Source organism: Akebia trifoliata, chromosome 14, assembly GCF_017979445.1.
Source record: "Akebia trifoliata isolate Shusen 1 chromosome 14, ASM1797944v1, whole genome shotgun sequence".
Taxonomy (NCBI): Eukaryota; Viridiplantae; Streptophyta; class Magnoliopsida; order Ranunculales; family Lardizabalaceae; genus Akebia; species Akebia trifoliata.
Window position 1 is genome coordinate 32,526,792 of NC_141388.1, and position 19,597 is coordinate 32,546,388.

The window sequence follows — 19,597 nt, forward strand, 5'->3', positions numbered from 1 at the left end:
GGGCATACTTGTTATTTCCCTGGTTTATGTCATTCATGGACGAGACCAAGTTGTCTTGGTATTTTAGTATTTTGTTCTATTTTTTTTCCTCTAGTTTTTGTCCATGTGTCGATTCCTGGGGTTTTTATGAGAAAGTGCTACGACCTTATTAGGTTAGTTGCATACCTCTGAGGGCTAGTTGAGGCTGATTTGTGGAAATCAGGTGGAGTGACATTGGTTCGCGGTGATCAAACATCTTCTAGGATAATTGTACAGATGAAGTTGTGAATACTTCCATGTCCTATGGTTGTCCGTCTCTTATGACAGGGTTGTCCAGACAACCTTAGTTCTCATATTACAACTGTAAAGTTGAATTGCTTGTATTACCTAGAGTAGTCTCAATAGGCACATCGTCATTCCTCCTTGCCATCCTGGATTAGTGATTCAGGTGCTTTCTATCACATGATGAGTATGTCCTTATTTTCTTCATATCATATCATATCATATACGTTCACATAGTGAAACACTTAGAATTGTTGATGGATCCTTATCCTTCATTTATAGAAAATCGGAGGTTGAGGTTTTTCGTAACAATTCCCTTACACTTTGTTCTCCACGTTCCTACTTTATCACCTAATTTATTCTCTTTCAGTTTCCTTACAAAGAATCTGGATTATAATGTTTCTTTCTTATCCATTGTAGCACAAAGAGGATTAATAGTAGTGGTCATGAAACTAATGGTTTATATCTCCTTGAAGATTCTTTGCCTATCTATGTATTCCACCATTCTAGTAGTATTAATAAAGATCAACTAATGTGTTAGCATTACAGGCTTGGTTATTTTTCCTATCAGTAATTATGTTGGTTCCTAATTTATTTATTTATTTACTCCTCATTGTGAAGCTTGTCAATTTGAAAAACATTGCCATACTTCCTATTAGTTGAGCACTAAGAAATGCAATATTCCTTTGCAATTAAACGCATATTATGTCGGGACTAGCTCCCACCAGCTCCTTCTCTGATGATTTTTGTTCTTCAATTGCAATATTCAATTTACTATTTACTCAAATTATACTATATCCTTTCTAAATTTTCATTCAAGTGACCTTATTGTTTGTTTTATTAACTTTTCCCAAAATAGCATCTCATGGTATGCAGTCCCAATTTCACAACCAAGGGCAACTGCCGAATCCCTTCCCTAATCAGTCTCAAGCACGACAACAGCTGTTATCCCAAGACATTCAAAATACCATTCCCTCTTCTGGAGTTCAAAGTTCTACCAGTTTGGTGTCTGCACTACCATCTCTTGCTCAGACCAACATGTTAAATGCTGTTGGACAGAGTTCAGACCAGCAGAATATTTCTGGAATTTTGCATAACTCAGTGGGTAACTCAGTCAGTAACTCAGTGAGTCAAGGCATACCATCAAATATTCTAGCCAATTCACAGAAGCCGATGCAAGGAGGGCAACATCCACAACAGCACCAACAGAAGTCACCAAATCCACAGCAGTATATGTATCAGCAACCACAGGTACAACATCAGCTTTTGAAGCAAAAGCTTCATCAGGGGAATAATCTTCCCTCAGCCACACAATCTCCCATCCAACAGCAGCAGCAGCAGCAGCAGCAACAGAACCTATTGCAGCCTATTCTTCAACGGATGCAACCTTCTGTGATGCAATCAACTCCACACTTCAGTGGCCTTCAACGGAACCAACAGCCTTCCGCTCAACACTTGACGTCATCTGTCAGGCAGCAACAACAGCAGCAGTTGGGCTCACCACATCAGCAGTCGATGCAAATCCTGCAGCAGCCGATGACCGTGTCAGGGCAGCCCTCAGATGCATCATCTGGTTTGATGCAAATGCAAGGGAAACAGTCGCAACAATCACAACCAATACATCAGCAAACAATGTCTCAGCTCCAATCACAGCGTGCACAATTGCAACAGCAACCAAATCCATTACTACATGATATGCAACAAAGGCTTCAGGAGTCGGGTTCTTTGCATCAATCTCAGAATGTAATGGAGCAGAAGCAATTATTTCAGTCACACAGAACACTTGCGGAGGCCTCATCAAGTATGGCATTACATTTGAACGGTTTTCTAATGATGTTTCTATTGCTTTTATCTTTTTATATATACTTCTATCTGTCGGGATGTATTGCATCTTTGGGTTAGTTTCAAATCCTACAAATGGCATTATGTTTTCAATTTATCTGGTCTGATATTTATTTTAAACGAAAAAGATTTTTTTGACATATTTCTGCAAAATATATCAAAATATTTTCATTTTCACAATGCTCAACAAAAGTTTAACCAACAGTTTCTTTTTGTATACATTTCAGTGAAAATGACAACTCATTTTGCTTGATATCTTGATGGATTTTGACTGGAATAACGAATTTCATTCATAGAAGTGCCGGATTTAGGTGGAAATAGTTTTATAAACCCTAAAATGTGACCAAAATATTCTATTTAGAATAATTTTCAAAATTTCTGATAAAATTTATAAAAATATCAAAAAGTAAATTCTTGTGGAAAATATGGCCTCACACTTTATCAAATCTCAAGAAGAGAATTGTTAAAAAAAAAGTATTTCATAAACTATTGAGAATCAATTACAATAGTTATCTCACATATTAGACTCAAAACCCTAATCCTAACATGACTCAAATATTGACACATTTGACCTTAATAAACCAATCTCATGTCAATCTGATACATTATTAGTATTTTGGCCACAATTTTCTCAAAACTCAACAGAATTGCAAAATTTTGGGCTCTTTAGATAAGTAATTGAGTAACCTTTCAAATGAAGTGAAGATCAACCTAATATGTTAAGTGTTGTTTGTGCTTATGAAGTTTCCTCCTGATCTATAGAAATCACCTTTTCTATGTTATTGTAGTATTGTATTCCTTCATGAATTATTGTTTGTGCTTATGAAGTTCCTCCTTTGCCTCTATGGATAGGCTTTGATGTTGATGCAATACCAGGGCTGTGCATATAATTTTTACTTCCCTTTGGCAAGAATGTTTTATCAATTTTGCACGTAATTGTGTTTTTTCTCCTTTTGTTTTTAATGGACTTATGCTTACCATCTTTTTGGGTCTTGAGTCTTTGCAGCATCTATGGATTCCACAGCTCAAACAGTTGATTGGCAAGAAGAGGTTTTTCAAAAGGTGATTTCTCTTTTGGAAAGTATAATTTTATTATAGATCCAAAAAGCAAGTTATAAGGATCAGACATCCTAGAAAATCAAGGTGACTTCCTAAAATAACCTACTAGCAACAAAAAAAAAAGGAAAAAAGCAAATCAACCTGCCTCCCACTCGACATATTGAAATCCCATCTAAATACAAAGTCGAAGAAGAACCACCCCATACATTCTCTTAAAAACTAACCACTTACACAACAAAGATTTTATGTACATGACTGTACATTGGATGTGCTCCTATGTACTCTTGAACACTCTTCGATTTTTTCTTTTCTTTTCAAATACTCCAAATGGGAAACAAGAGGTATACAAGTTTTCATATAAACTTCATTCCAGGGAGGCACCAAATCCTTTATCTCCCATCTTCATTAAAGGAAACGTTGAATAAGCCATAAATACTAGAGAGGATGGTAGATATGTAATCAATCTTTTCCAAGAAAGATCTTTCCTGTTTGACTCAATATACTGATACACTGGATACCCTTTTATGTCGGGGAGAGAATGTAACATTTCGGTACACTTCTTTGAGAGGAAACTCACCACATCTGCCTTCCAGAAGGTGAATTCTATGTACCTTACTTATCAAAAAATATTCTATCTACCTTCAGCACCTATAATCTAATGCCCTAAGAGGACTCCAAGTTACTGATGCCTTTTCACACACTGCACCCATATGACATTCAAGAAGTGCCATCATCCGATCCAAAAATTTTACAACCACTCTTTGTTGTGATTACTACATCCAATAATACCAAATGGTACCAGTGAATATCAATGACCTACACACTAGAGCTCAGCATGATTGAAGGTTTCCAGCCATTGGATTCGAGCATTTTTTGTTATAAACCAGGATCATGTGTAGAACAACATTGGGTTTCAAGCCCCATACAAAAATTGCTCAATTCTAATTTGAGAAATCACCAATCTGGAAATTTTGTGGTGTTTGAGTCCAGCAAAAGATGGGCTAACCAATCTTTTCTCAGCCTCCGAGGTCATTGTTCTTAAATTAATACCTTTCAAGCTCATTTTTTTGTATTTAGAGGGATTTATTATTTTGTAGGAAAACTGGGTCATAACCTAATTTTATCCTCATCGTTTTTGCATGTGTGTCTATATTTGTTACTTGTTTCGATACCCTTTTGTTTTTTCTTCCATTTTATATATTAAATTGTGAATGCTCTTCCCTTTTGAAGTTACTAGATGTTTGCCTTTCTTTTTGAACTATTCATTTGCTTATCAATATGTTCGTAAAAACTCTCGAATCCCCTCTTTCATGAGGACACTAGAGTGACCTATTTTTAGTCCTTTCTTAATGCAATATGTCAAGAAAGCACTTACGGTAGAATCAATTTGTTTACTATTCTGGTTAGGGGAAACTCCCAATCAATGGTATCTACTAAATACTCCCTACCATGCCATATGCTTAGGGGAACTCCCAATTAATGGTATCTGGTAGAAGATTAGGGTTATGGAGAGACGTTGGAAAATAGAGAAGAGAATGAGTTGGTCACCCCCAATAGGGTTTGGCCTCTCTTTTATATAAAAAACATATGGTTGGTCATATGGGCTTAAGTATTGGGCCCACACGACTTTAAATAAGAACTCTAACACTCCCCCTCAAGCTGGAGCATACAAATCTGACATGCCCAACTTGGTACAAAAAGTAATAAAGGAACTCCTAAACAATGATTTTGTGAGAACATCTCTTAACTGATTTTCTGACTTGATATAAGGAGTAGATATCTTCTTAGCCATCGCCGTATCACGAATAAAGTGGCAATTAACCTCAATGTGCTTGGTTCTCTCGTGGAATACTGGATTACTAGCTATAAAGCTAGCAGTCTGATTATTACAATACATAGACATAGGAGTAGGAACTTCAATCCCCATCTACTCTAGAAGACTCTGAACCCTAAACATCTCACATGCAGTATGTGTCATTGCCCTGTATTTTACTTCAACACTAGAACGAGCTACAACTTGCTGTTTTTTACTGCGCCAAGTCACCAAATTACCTCCCACGAAAGTACAATACCTAGAAGTAGATCTATGATCAATCTTCCTCTCTGCCCAATCAACATCGGAGAAGTCAGTAATAGATATAAGAGGTGAAGGTTTGTATAATAATCATTTGCCTTGTGACCCCTGTAGATATCTCAATATCCTAAATACAGCATCCCAATGAATCTGTCGTCGAGCATGCATAAATTGGCTAACTACTCCCACAACAAAGGTAATATCTGGGCAAGTAACAGTTTGGTGGATTACTTTGTCAACTAACCTATGTTAACGCTCTGCATCAGAATAAATCCCCCCTCCCATGTTCAGCATCAAGCTTAGTAGTGGGATCCATAGGAGTATTAGCTGGTTTAGAACCCAAAGTATCAATCTCAGATAACAAATCTAGAACATACTTCCTCTGAGACAAACTAATACCTTCTTTGAAGCGAGCTCCTTCAATACCTAAGAAGTAGCAAAGAAGACTCAAATCTTTAGGATCACTTTCAGTGATGATATCATTCACATAAACTATCAACACAATAATTCCACTAGAAGAGTGTCTCACAAACACTGAAGGATCAGAAATAGATCTAGCAAATCCATAGGCAAAAACAACTGAGCTAAATTTATCAAACCAAGCTCTAGGCAACTGTTTCAACTCATAGATTGCCTTCCGTAAGCGACACACTTGTTCAGTCTTACCAGAGTCAACATATCTAGGTGGTTGTTCTATATATACCTCCTCTTTCAAGTCTCCATGTAGAAAAGTATTTTTAATATCCAACTGATACAGGGGCGAAGCATAACACACTACAACAGAAATAAGAACTCTAATAGAGTTCAAGCAAGCCACTGGAGAAAAAGTCTCACTATAATCAACCCCATAAATCTGTGTGTAACCCTTGGCGGCATGACAAGCCTTCAACCTCTCAACAAATCCATCAGGAAGATACTTGGTTGTATACACCCATCTACACCCCACAGCCTACTTCCCAGGTGGAAGCGGAAGTTGGTGCCAAGTATGATTATGATGAAGGGTTGCAATCTTCTCATCCATAGCCAGTTTCCACCCATAGGAGGATAATGCCTGCATATAGGAAGTAGAAACAGAAATAGCAGACAAGGACAGTGCAAACTGGCGAAATGAAGGTGACATTCGATGAAAAGACACAAAATCAGCAATTGGGTGCTTAGTGAAAGTTTTAGTGCATTTCCTTAAAGCAATAGGAAGATCACTAGAGGTAGAAGTAGATGGTGGATGTGGAGGAACCTCAAGTGAAGCTGATGAAGAATATGGGACTGGCAGAGAAGATGAAGGTGCTCGGAAATGAGTGCGTTGATATACTTGAAAAGGCACAGTGGACAGATCACCTGTAGGAAGAATTGGAAGCACAGGAGAGGAGGAAACTATAGGAGATAACTCCCCCTAACGAGAAAACACGAGATCCAAGTTAAATGAAGCACCAACAAAAGAAAAAGAGGTTGTAGACTCAAAGAATGTCATATCAATATTTACATAGTAGCGTTGAGTGACATGACAATAACACCTATACCCTTTTTGTGCACCACCCAGAAAGACACATTTGATGGATCTTAGGGAAAGTTTATCCAACTCAAGCTCAAATGAGTGAACAAAGCACAAACAACCAAAAATTCTAGGAGTAACATTAAAATGATGACCTCGAAGATAAACCAGAGAGAAAGGTAATTGACCATTTAAAATTGATGATGGCATGCAATTAATAAGATGACAAGCTATGATGACAACATCACCCTAATAAGGCTTAGGTATATGCATTTGAAACATAATGGTGCAAGCAACATAAAGTAAATGACGATGTTTTCGTTCAGCAATATCATTCTATTGAGAAGTATTAACAGATCTAGTCTAATGAATAATGTCATTATTTGAACAAAAAGACTGAATAGAAGATTACACGTATTCTAAGGCATTATCAGAATGGATAATTTTTACAAGTTTGCCAAATTTCACTAAAATTTCTTTATAAAAAATAAGCAAAACTCGAGGTAATTTAGTACGATCTTTCAATAAGAAGAGTTATGTCATACGAGAATAATCATCTACAAATACTACAAAGTAATAAAAATCAGATAAACTTTTTATTCTTGACAGATCCCAAATATCCGTATAAATTAGTTCAAAAAGACTAGATTGAGGACTCTTTATACGACTAGGACAAGAACTATGGTGATGTTTGCCCAATTGGCAAGTCTCACATTCTAAAATTGACACTGAACTCAACTTAGGAATAAAACGACGTAAATTAGATAAAGACACATGACTAAATCGATAGTGCTACTGAAAGGGTGAAACTAAAGCACTCAAGGAAGAAACAAGCGCATCACACATTAAATAGTATAATCTATCTTCCTCATACCCCAAACCAATCATCTTCCTCGTCTTGAAATCTTGAAAGACAATTAGAAGGGAAGAAGGATACAGACCACTGCAGTGATTTTGTAAGCTGACTAATAGAAAGTAGATTAAAAGTTAAATCAATGACCAAAAGAGTAGAAAATAAGGGAAGAAAAGAGTTTGGAAAAACATCACTTTTCCCAACTACATTACGAGTGGACCCATTGGTTAGTATAATATGAGAATTAAGAGAATGGAAATTAGAAAAGAGACGAGATATAACAGACATGTGGGCACTAGCTTCTAAATTTATAATCCAAGATGAGGGAGACTTAGCAACCATAAATGTGAGATTACCTGAAGTAGTTGTGCGTGGAGTAGGTCCTACAGTCAAGGTAATCAACTTTTGAAGAATCTCTCCCAACTATGTAGTAAGATCGAAAAATGCAGACACAATTTGAGAAGTGGAATCAGTGAAATTTTGAGGAGGCTTCTCTTGAGCCTGATTAACCTGAGGTTTATCCCATTTATCCCAATAAAATTACTCAGTGTGGCCAGTGTAGCCACAATAGGTACACTTAAAATCACCACCACGGCCACCACAACTTCCTCTACCAAGACCATTAGAAATTCCCAAATTTGCCATCCAAGAAGTAAACTAAAAACCCGCAAAAAGATTAAAAAAATCTCAAAAAAATATAAAGTATCCCTTGGGATATTCTATGATATGCGGCTAGGGTTAAGAGGTCGATGAAACATCGATCGAAATAAAATTACAAAATCCAAACACACTTAAAAAAAAAAAAAAAAATTGAGATATGTGCAAAATTTCAAACTATTGATTGAGAAGCTGAAGAAATCAAATTCTTTTATTGCAAAAACACCATTCACAAAGCACTGTTCACGTTAAAAACACTATTCACAAATCATTGTTTTACACAAAAAACATTATTAATGAAATATTATTCATGCAGAAAACACTGTTCACGAGTACTATTCATACGACACTATTCACCGATTTTTTTTTTTAAGCTGAATTTTGTGGCTTCAAAATTGTCCACCAATTCCCAAATCATTCATTAACCCCTTAACCAAAAACAAACAAAGCCTTAGATATTTATTTAGGTGCAAACAAACAAACCTCAAACACTTAATCCCTTTTTGGAACCAAGGTCTTACGGTTTGGAAGTACCGGATTGAAGAGGGAAAAGAAAGGGATTAAGAAAAGGGAAGAAAATAAGAGAAATCAAACAGATCTAATGGTAGAAGTACTTTGATACCATGTTAGAAGATTAGGGTTAAGGAAGAAATTGGAAAATAGATAAAAGTATGAGTCAGTTACCCCCAATAGAGTTTGGCCTCTCTTTTATATTAAAAACATGTGGTTGGTCATGTGGGCTTAAGTGTTGGGCGCACGCAACATTAAATAAGAACTCTAACAGTATCCATCCATACTAAATAGTTCTTCAACTTCTAGAATCAAATATCATCTGCCTTTTGATATTAAATCTTTAACCATCAATTTCAGTCCCCAAGTTTCACAATAAGATCCTCTATAGAAGTTGTTCTTTTGTTGGAACATGGTCCCTACTCTCCAAGGCCAATATGGTGATCCTTTTTTGATAATTGATGAAGCCATAACAATTAAAACCTTTAAATAAAGATCACATTGCCCCAATAGGGCACATCCAAGAGTTGTGTGGAAACTTCCCCCTTTAGTTAAGCTTCCATGGTTGGTCACCCCTCCTAGGATCATGCAAATAAAACTAACAATCTCCCTTCATAATTTATATGGCTCATCAACTCCATCTCCTCCCTAACTAATTTTGGTGTCATATCTACACCCCTCATGCACATCCATTACTCTCGCCAACTTTCTCATTTTTGTCGCACAGAAGGTGTAGCGGAGCATTCCCCCTATCTCATCTTCTTGAATGACATCACATGCCTCTCCCTTTCTCTCCTCCCGTTGATAATCCCACTCCCTCAATGCTCAGTTATTGTCACAACACATACCTAACTCGTCTCCCCTCATCATACTTAGCACGGTTGGCATTACTTCTCTCATTGGCTTAGTACCTTTGCCTGACTTCTCATTCCCTTTACACAGTATTTCCATAATCCCAGCAATGCCCATGAATTAACCCACTATAAAACTTCCCCATCCACTTCTCCATCACTTCCTAAATTTGGTTTCTCCATCTAGTCGTTGCTAGATCCTTATACTTTCTATCATTTGGTCAACACCTTGTTTTGCAAAATAGAGCATGCCTTGTTAACCACTAGGAATTAATTAGCTGCCTAAGAAATTATGTTCTTAGTTCATTCAGCCCCAACATAACAATTAAGTCTTAGGTCCGATAACACTATTGCAAAACCATATCCTTAATTCTTCTTCCTTCCCACATACCCCTCCCTGGCTTGATAGATTTCTTACTCAGAGCTAACACTTCTTACCTTACACAAAGTTTTGCTTTTTTTTTTAGGTATTAAAACTTGGAAAGCTGAAAGACGTTATGGAAGTTGTTGGATTTCGATGAGTTCAAAGTTTGGATTTGGAATACGAAATTGTGAATCATCAAATTTTTTTTAAATCAGCAACTTGTCTTTTGTTTCTACTTATCTATTTTATACTGCATTACTTAATCATTTAAAAGTGCATGTTCGTGGGTCTTATGCCCCACACCTTAGCGTTTAAAAAAAATATTGCCTTTGAGAAGACAAAACTGTTGACTTGTCCATGCATATTCAATATAACATACTGTTTTAGCTATGTTTAACTGAATTTTTTTTTCCTTTCATGTATTGTTTTGTTGTCTTGGTCAACTGAAATTCTGGAACAAAACCTAGATATATTGAAACATTTCAAATTGTGGCAAAACATTTTATGTATTTTTTGAAAAGTATTTTTATGCATAAATAAAAAAATAGAATATTTTGTTTCAAGCAATTAAAATGTGTTTTGATTATACTTGTCATGGTCTGACGGAATTGTAGGCACGGACTAGGCATAGCTTGGACACTTCTTGGCAGTCGTAATAGGATCTTTCTTGAAAAACGATGGAATAAATTCTGATTGTGCCAGTATATATCTTGATGTGTTATAAGACAACAGAGACACTTGATTGTTTTATTCCGGTATCTCAAATACTGACAATTTACTACTAAACATTTTGAAGTGGAATGGTATTTTGAAACTGGTCTCCAATATCAAGCCATGGTCTTTTTAAAGCGATCTAGATTAAGATTTCTTCCCCTTAGATTCAAGTTCCCTAATATGTTTTCCTTATCACACAAGAAATAATCTCTTGTTAAAGACTTTATGAACAATTTCGGGATCAATTTTCTTGGGATTTTGGTTTTAGAAGAAGCATTAATGATTGGGAGATTCAAGAGGTCTCTAGTCTTTTTTATAGCGTTTTTCAATTATGGATCAATCCTTAGGTGGAGGACAGTAATATTTAGGAGTCTAGCAAGGATAGAAAAAATTCGGTGAAATATTTTTATAAATCCTTGATTCCTGATTGTATGAGTCTCTTTCCTGATACACCGTTTGAGTTCCAAAAGTCCCATCCAAGATGTCCTTCATTTGGTCAGTGTCTTTGGAAAAATTCTTACAGTGGACAACAAAATGAAAACGGGTATTCATTCGGCTAACTTCTGCTTATTGTGTAAATTGAAGGGTGAATCAATCAACCACATCTTCTTTCATTGTTCTTTCACAAATGAGGTGTGTGCTCATTTTCTGTCTGTTTTCCATGTGCCTCGGTGTTCTCTTTTTTCTCCTTTAGGTTTATTCCAAAGTTGTATTCTCAACGTCTTCCTTCTTAAGAAAAGGATTCCTTGGTCTTTAGAACCCAACTTGCTGTGTGTTGGGGTATTTGGTTGGAGGGAAATAACAGAATCTTCGAAGGGAAAGATCACTCTTCGCATGTTATTTTGTATATCATGGATTACTATTTCTTGGAGCAAGATATTTAAAGAATTTAAAGGTTTTTTTTTTCCGAAGATTTCATTTTCAAGTGGGATCTTGTTTGTGATGCTTGAGTGGCTTCTTTTTTTTTTGTTTTGTTCATGTTTTGCTTCTTGTAAGATGACCATCTTGGCTACTGTTTCATTTTTTTTTTTAACTACATAATACAAAAAAATAAAAAAAAAACCTTAACAAATTATTTGTATGGATGATAAGTTAAACATACATCTTTCAGAAGTTAATTTCTATATAAATTAATAAAATAAAGGCTGACATTGTGATACGCATTAGGACTTGGGATTCATGTCATGGTGATTGTGAATCGATATGTATCCGATGATGCAAAAAATCCTTGAGTTACTGTGTTCTTGATACATAGCTACCATATCGCTCTCCATGAATAGTAGTGACTTCATTTGCTGGCATGATGTTGTATTGGATCTTTCTTCCTCAGTCAACCACTTCAGTTTTGTAGATACTCAAACATTTTCTAAGTCAATAAAAATTTATCCCTGCCTTCTTGAGATAGTGTGGTCAGGGATTGAGCTTTATCTAAGAACCATATGCTACCTTTTCTATCGTGTATCCCATGCTGCATGAACCATATTCCATTCAAAAACACTTTCCTGCCTAACTTAGCAAGGAAAAAAGGCCTTACTAGGACTCATCCGCCATAGAAACAAATCCTCAAGATTTTTTATGGATCTCGAGGTTTTGTTTTGACGGTGGATGAACCTTAGTAAGGCCTTTTTTTCCTTACTAAGTTAGTAAGGCTAGTCCTACTCTATTCCATTTTATTATAGTGCACACTTTTAGCAACAGCTATTATGATTATTTCAGACCCTTTTTGGACTAGCACCTTAAGATTTAAAACCTTCTTTCATTGATTGCTGATTTTACTTTGCAGATTAAATCTATGAAGGAAATGTACCTCCCAGATCTGAATGAAATTTACCAAAAGATCGTTTTTAAATGCCGACAGGTAGTATTTATCTTTTCTAAAGTTCTCATTCTCTTGTAATTTATTGCATGGATTCCAACTTGTTAAATAGTAATGAAATACACAACAAAGTAGCAAATCTTCACCTCAATGTATACCATTCATGGTTTCATATCTCGGTTTGACATCTCGTCTCATTCATGGACGAGACCAAGTTGTCTTGTACAAGACAACTCGTCTCAGAAGAGTTTAACCATTTAACTCATTTTACTATTATTTATTCATATATATTTATATGAAAATAATTATAATTGTTTTTTATAAAATAAGGTATATTAGAAGATATTTAGTCAAAAAATCATATTATATGTAGATAATAAATACTTAAAATTAAAAAAATTAATTATTTTAAATAAATATACAAAACCCAAGTTGACTCGTATGAGTTTTACTTACTCGAACAAGATCTCAATATATTGTTTGAGTCATTGTCTCGCTAGATTTTTCACATGTGAGACTCCATATCTATGGACAATACCGAGATGACTCCGGCAAGATTTAAAACCATGATACCATTCTTTATATTATTGGGTTAATTTCTTTTGTGTTTGGCAGGCCGAGTCTTCTCCGCAGTTGCCAAAAGAACAAGTTGACAAGCTCAAATCATTTAAGAAGATGGTGGAGAGCCTGATAATATTCTTACATTTGCCAAAAAGTAATATCACACCTAGTCATAGAGAGAAACTAGGTCCATTTGAAAAGTTCATCCCTAATTTTGTTACTACTCATATGTCGAAGAAGCCTTTCACTTCACATCAACATGGACAGCAACAACTTCAGTCACAATCTCAAATTCCTCAGTTGCCGCAACATGACAACCAAATGCAATCAATGAACTTACAAAATTCCGTAACATCAATGCATCCAACTTCTTTGACAAGAATTCAACATGCTTCAATACCTTCTTTGACAACCCATTTGAGGATTCCAACCACACAAGCAAACAAGATGAATTTATTGCAGCCCAGGTCCACGTTGGAGCCAGGACAAGGAAATGCACAGAGTTCATTACAGCAGGGCAATGCGGGATTGATACAACAAAATATTGTGAGTGTGCCCCAACAGGAAAACATTTCACACTTCGGCCCTGCTTGGTATCTGCAAATCATTTGCAAATGCAAACAATTTTCTGAAATCGATTTTATGGGTACTTGGTTACAATATGCAAATTATTTGCATAGATCGCCTAAATTCTTAAGAAAATTCAGCAAATGATTTGCAGCACAAGAAGTACCACAAATCATTTGCAAAATTATTCGAGTCCAATCTATGCATATCAAAATTACTAAAATACCCATTTTCAAAGAAATTAATCAAATTGCAAACATACCCTTAGTACTTGTTATAGTAATACATACTCAAATTTGCAAGAATACCCCTGATCAAAGATAACATTAAATTACATATTGAAATTACAAAATAACCCTCATCAAAGAATTTTTAAATTACAAAATTGGCCCTCTAGTACTTGCTATACAATATGAATTCACAAAAATACATTTCATCAAAATACATATACTTGCATACAAAATTACAAAAGTAGCCCTTATCAATTTTATTACAAAATATCCCTCATCATGAGGGTATTTTTGTAAATTCATATGCATGTTATTGTAACAAACACTGAAGGTAATTTTGTAATTTGAATAGTTTCTCTAATGATAGATATTTTCTGTAATTTCAATATGTAGGTAACTATACCTTTGATAAGGAATTGTTTTTTAAATTCATGCATATGTTAATGCAACAAGTATTGATGGTATTTTTGTAATTTGAATAAATTCTTTGATGATGTCAAGTAAGTTAAAATCATTTCCATATTTTATCTTGTTACTGCAAAAAATTTTGCATTGCAAATATCAATAAAAAACATTGTGAAATATTTGCGGTGCAAATGATTTGTAGTGTACCAAGCATGGCCTTCTTTACAAAGCAGTGTGAATGGGTTACAACCTAACAATAGACTTCTTTAGTTAAATTCTAACATTCATCAGCATCTGAAGCAACAACAGGAGCAACAAATATTACAGTCGCAACAGATGCATCAGCAACAGAAGCAGCAGCAGTTACACCAACCAAAAAAACAACAGCAACAAATGCCACAACTTCATCAAATGAGTGAAGACATGAAGTTGAGACTTGCCATGGGTATTACACAAGGCATGACTCAGCAACTTCACTCAGGACAACCCTCAACATATACCCATCAACAGCTGAAAGCAACTCCACAATTTCTTGTTTCTTCTCCCCAACTCCTTCAAGTTGCATCCCCTCAAATTTCTCAGCATTCGTCCCCACATCTCGACCCACAAAATCTATTAACACCTCGAGAGAGAGCTGGAACACCTTTGCAATCTGTAAACTCACCCTTCATTGTACCTTCTCCTTCGACTCCCTTGGCTGCTCCATCCCCGATAATGGGGGATCCCGACAAACAGGCTTCTGGAGTTTCTTCCCTCTCAAATATAGGAAATGTTGGACAGACTCAAACCCAATCCCTTGCTGTTGGCACACCTGGGATATCAGCCTCACCCTTGCTTGCGGAGTTCACTAGTCCAGAAGGCAATCACGGTACCGCATCCACAATTATTTCTAAGAAGTCAAACATTGCAGAGCAACCTTTGGAACGGTTAATTAATGTGGTTAGTTGATTTAACTTCCTTCCTCTTTGTTGGATTTGTTCTAATGCATGATACACCATACATTTTTTTTTAGAACCGCTATTGGCACCCCAACTTTTACTTATTATTCCCCGATTAAAAATAAAGAGAATAAGTAAAACATGGGGTGCCACTAGAAGTTATCTCATTTTTTTTTTTTTTTTTTTTTTTTTTTTTATTTGTGGGGGTGGTTAGGATTTTATGAGCTTAATCATAATCGTAAACAACTACTGAAATTGTTTGAACCAAGTATTATAATATTGAGATTATAATTTGAGCCAAACCTTTGCAATGTTTGAAAAGTTTGTTTTAATCTTTAACTGGGGTGTGATAATAATTTAAGAAATAGGGTGCAATAAGTAAAATTTGGGGTTCCAATAGCAGCTCTCTTGTTTTGGAGTTGTTTGAAGTTAAATTTGTTACTATGAAAACCATGTCTCATTTTGTTTTATTTTTTCAGGTAAAATCAATGTCAACTAAATCATTAAAGGCTTCTATGAGTGACATTGGGTCAGTCATCAGCATGATTGATGACACAGCTGGATCAGTACCTGGTAATGGATCTAGAGCTGCCATTGGTGAGGATCTGGTGGCTATAACAAAGCGTCGTGTCCAAACAGGGAGCTTCACCACCCACGATGGCAGTTCTGCTACAAAGAGAATGAGGCCTTACACAGGTGGGGTGCCTTTGAATGATGTGTCATCAGCTGGCAGTGTAAATGATAGTTTCAAGCAATTAAATAGTTCTCAGACGTCTGATTTGAAGTCAACTGCAACTTCTAGGATCAAGAGGCTTAGAGTTGAGGTATGAAATTTGCTCTCTGTTTTCTTCAAAATCATTTGAAGCTATTGTGTGAAAATAGTCCCATTGTGGTTTTAAGTAGTGATATAAGTTATTTCATTTTGATAGATAATGGCAGTTGTGTAATGGAAATAATAAAAAGAAGATTAATCCAATTAGCCTTACTAAGCTATTTAGGATTCCACCCTTACTAAGGGTCCTTGGGCTCACCTCATGGCATCCAAAATCATGATCCGATGCTTCAGGGTTGTAGAGGATGAAATTCTATCAACTTTTATAATAAAAAAAATCCAAAAAAATTTATTTTTCACCACTGAATATTAATTTTAAATATGGGAGTTAGGTGGAAGTTCAGTAACCATCCATTTTCAAAACCTTGGATCAAGCCCAATTTTATTTTTATTATTTGAGTTTTTTTATTTGAGTTAATTTTTCCATGAAATCTAGGGGGATGTGGGGTTGGATTGCTAATGTGGTAATCCGTTTGAGCAAAACGACCCTTAGTAAGGCTTAAAATCTTACTAGGTTGGTAAAGAAAGTGATTTTCAAAGAAAATTATGAATTTAGGGAAACACATTCCCAACTTGCACTGAATCTCTATAAACAGTTTTAGCAAGGGAATCGCCAACGCTTTGTCTCCTCTAGATGTGTTAGAGATGACCATAACCCAACCTCTTAAGGCTCACTAATATGGTCAATTCTATAAGAAAGTCTGACATATTCTCAACTAGCCAAAAAACATGATTTGTAGATGATTGTGGTTCTTGATGGGTTGTCTTGAAAATGTTTTGAATATATAATTTAGAGAGCTGCTATTTGCACCCCGACTTTTACTTATGACACCCTAATTTCTTAAATTATATATTACACCCCAATTAAAGATTAAAATACACTCTTCAAACATTACAATGGTTTGGCTCAAATTATAATCTCAACATTACAAACACTATAGCATTCATTCAAACAATTTTCAGTAGTTGTTTACAATTATGATGAGGCTCATATAAAATCCTAAACCCAAAAATAGAAATCTAGCAAAAAAACGAGAGTGCTTCTATTTGCACCCCAACTTTTACTTATTCTGAACCATTCACTTATTTTCTTTATTTTAAATTGGGGTGTAATAAGTAAAAGTTGAGGTGCCAATAGCAGCTTTCATAATTTATAATCAAATAATAATTTTGTGCCTTAAATTTGGATGGCAAGCACAGTGCTATGCATTAAGTTTCCATAAATTTGAATTAACATTTAAGGATGGTCTAGTTTGAACTTCTCTTCAATGAACTCGGAATCAGCTATATTGACTTGAAATGAATGGTGAGGCAAGAAAAATGTTCCTTTAAGTGTCTCCTTCTACATTAATAGGGAAATAATGGATGTTTCTGTTGCAGGCCAGCCAAGACTTGTTAAAGGAAATCAGGGGTATTAATCAGCGGCTGATTGACACCATGGTGGATATCAGTGACGAGGATTTTGATCCAACAGCGGCTATGGCTGCAACCGAAGGTGGTGAAGGAACCATTGTGAAGTGTTCCTTCAATGCTGTGGCTTTGTGTCCAAACTTGAAATCACAGTATGCTTCAGCACAAATGGTGGGTTTGTAAAAAAATTCTATAAATTTGGTGTGATCATTGCATGTTGATTGTTCTTTTATACTTGTTTGTTTATTTTATGTGTTTTTTGCAGTCACAAATTCTGCCTTTGCAGTTGCTCATTCCAACAAATTATCCAAATTGCTCTCCTATACTCTTAGAAAAGTTTCCAGTTGAACTAAGGTGAGAGAATGGGGCATTCTGGTTGAACTACTGTTTGCTTCTTTGCCAAAATTTTCAAAGGAAAAAAATTGCTATTGGCACCTCAACTTTTACTTATTACACACCAATTTCTTAAATTATTTACCACACCCCAATTAAAGATTTAAAACACACTCTTCAAACATTACAAAGGTCTGGATCAAATTATAATCTCAACATTATAGCACTCGTTCAAACAATTACAGTAGTTTACAATTATGATTAGGCTCATATAAAATCGTAAACCCAAAAACTAGAAATCAAATCCTAAACGCAAAAGATAGAAATTTAGAACAAAAAAAAAACAAGAACACTTCAATTGGCACCCCAACTTTTTCTTTATTCTTAAACATTCACTTGTTTTCTTTATTTTTAATTGGAGTGTAATAAGTAAAAGTTGGGGCACCAATAGCATCTCTAAAATAAATAAATAAAATTGTTCAAGCAGCAACTCTGCTGTGAAGATCTCAATATCCAATTTAGTGGATGTAGACATCTATTTTGGTGCTCCTTTTTTTTCCCTTTTACTATGTCACAATGAAGAAAATTTCATTTTTATTTTTCCTGACAAAAAATTAGTGCTTATATGCGGCTGTGACAGTAAGGAGTGTGAAGATCTCTCAGTTAAGGTACGGTCAAGGTTCATGATATCACTCCGCAGCCTTTCACAGCCCATGTCACTTGGAGAGATGGTGATGACTTGGGATGTTTGTGCCCGTGCGGTTGTAACAGATTATGCACAGAAGAGTGGCGGTGGATGCTTCAGCTTGAGACACGGCACATGGGAGAGTTGCTCAAGTGCTGCTTAATCATCTTGCATGCCAACATAATCAGAGGTAAATAAACTTTTATGTGCCCGTGACAAGAATTGTTTTCAATTGAAAGCTGATTGAAAACCTTTCTGACACACCACCCTATATTATATGAAGCTTATCAATCTAGTTGAGGATCTGAAACTGTATAGTTGAACACCACCATATGATACCCTATGTAGGTTGTTTAAAGTACATAAACATGGGGCGAACGAACTGGACAAAGAGAAGCATTCTATACTCTACTATATTGAGAGCCCATTTGATAGAAAATAATTCCATTGTAATGGTTTCAAGGATGTTGCCAGATTCTTGTACTAATATTTTTAAAATTTGTTGAGTTAGATTCGAGACTTGGCTGAGTAAACTTGAAACTTGGCCAAGTTGACTTGATTGGATTCTGACTGACTTGAGGCTATGCCAATCATCAAGTTTACAACCATTTGATAGATAATAATCCATTGAATTGGTTTCAAGGATGGTGCGTTTGTCATTTTTAGTATCCCACTTTGTGATACTAGTACTACCATGGTTTTATTAAATATTTGTTGGGTTGAGTTGACTTGAAATACGACTGAGTAGACTCATAACTTGGCTGAATCGACTTGATTGGATTATAAGTGACTCGACCCTCAACCAATCATGAATCATGGAATAAACTCGTTAACTTGGCCAAGTCAATGAAAAAATAATTTTGAAGTTTAATATGGGGTAAATTACACTTTTACCCCTATAGTTTGGCATAATTCTATGTTGACCCCCTAAAGATTTAATAATTGCATTTACCTCCCTTATGAATTATGCCAACTTCGATGACCTATCTTTTCCTTCTTTCTTTCATTGAATTTTTTTTTTACAAAAAAAAAAAAAATTCTCACTCTAACATATGAATCCAATTTTTTTTAAAATAAATATTTTTGTTAATGACAATGAAATTGTAAAAAGGTTAAAATAGTCTTTACAAATAATTTATAAAAATC

General features: G+C 35.4%; 1 protein-coding gene across 6 annotated transcripts in view; it reads left to right on the top strand.

Annotated features, from left to right (window-relative positions):
* LOC147386813 (mediator of RNA polymerase II transcription subunit 15a-like) overlaps positions 1-19,023 on the top strand; it is a 30,568-nt gene extending 11,545 nt beyond the window's left edge. For 2 of the 6 annotated variants that reach the window (XM_086423726.1, XM_086423731.1), the window contains 9 exons: positions 1,121-2,062; positions 3,101-3,165; positions 12,458-12,532; positions 13,106-13,597; positions 14,545-15,192; positions 15,671-16,015; positions 17,404-17,604; positions 17,699-17,787; positions 18,407-19,023. In XM_086423726.1, coding sequence (XP_086279852.1) covers positions 1,121-2,062; positions 3,101-3,165; positions 12,458-12,532; positions 13,106-13,597; positions 14,545-15,192; positions 15,671-16,015; positions 17,404-17,604; positions 17,699-17,787; positions 18,407-18,614 — 3,065 coding nt within the window. In that variant the 3' untranslated portion in view covers positions 18,615-19,023. Of the gene's footprint in view, positions 1-1,120; positions 2,063-3,100; positions 3,166-12,457; positions 12,533-13,105; positions 13,598-14,544; positions 15,193-15,670; positions 16,016-17,403; positions 17,605-17,698; positions 17,788-18,384 lie in introns of all 6 variants that reach the window. The other 4 variants (XM_086423728.1, XM_086423729.1, XM_086423727.1 and 1 more) reach the window with 4 other exon arrangements.
* Positions 19,024-19,597: the final 574 nt, after the last annotated feature.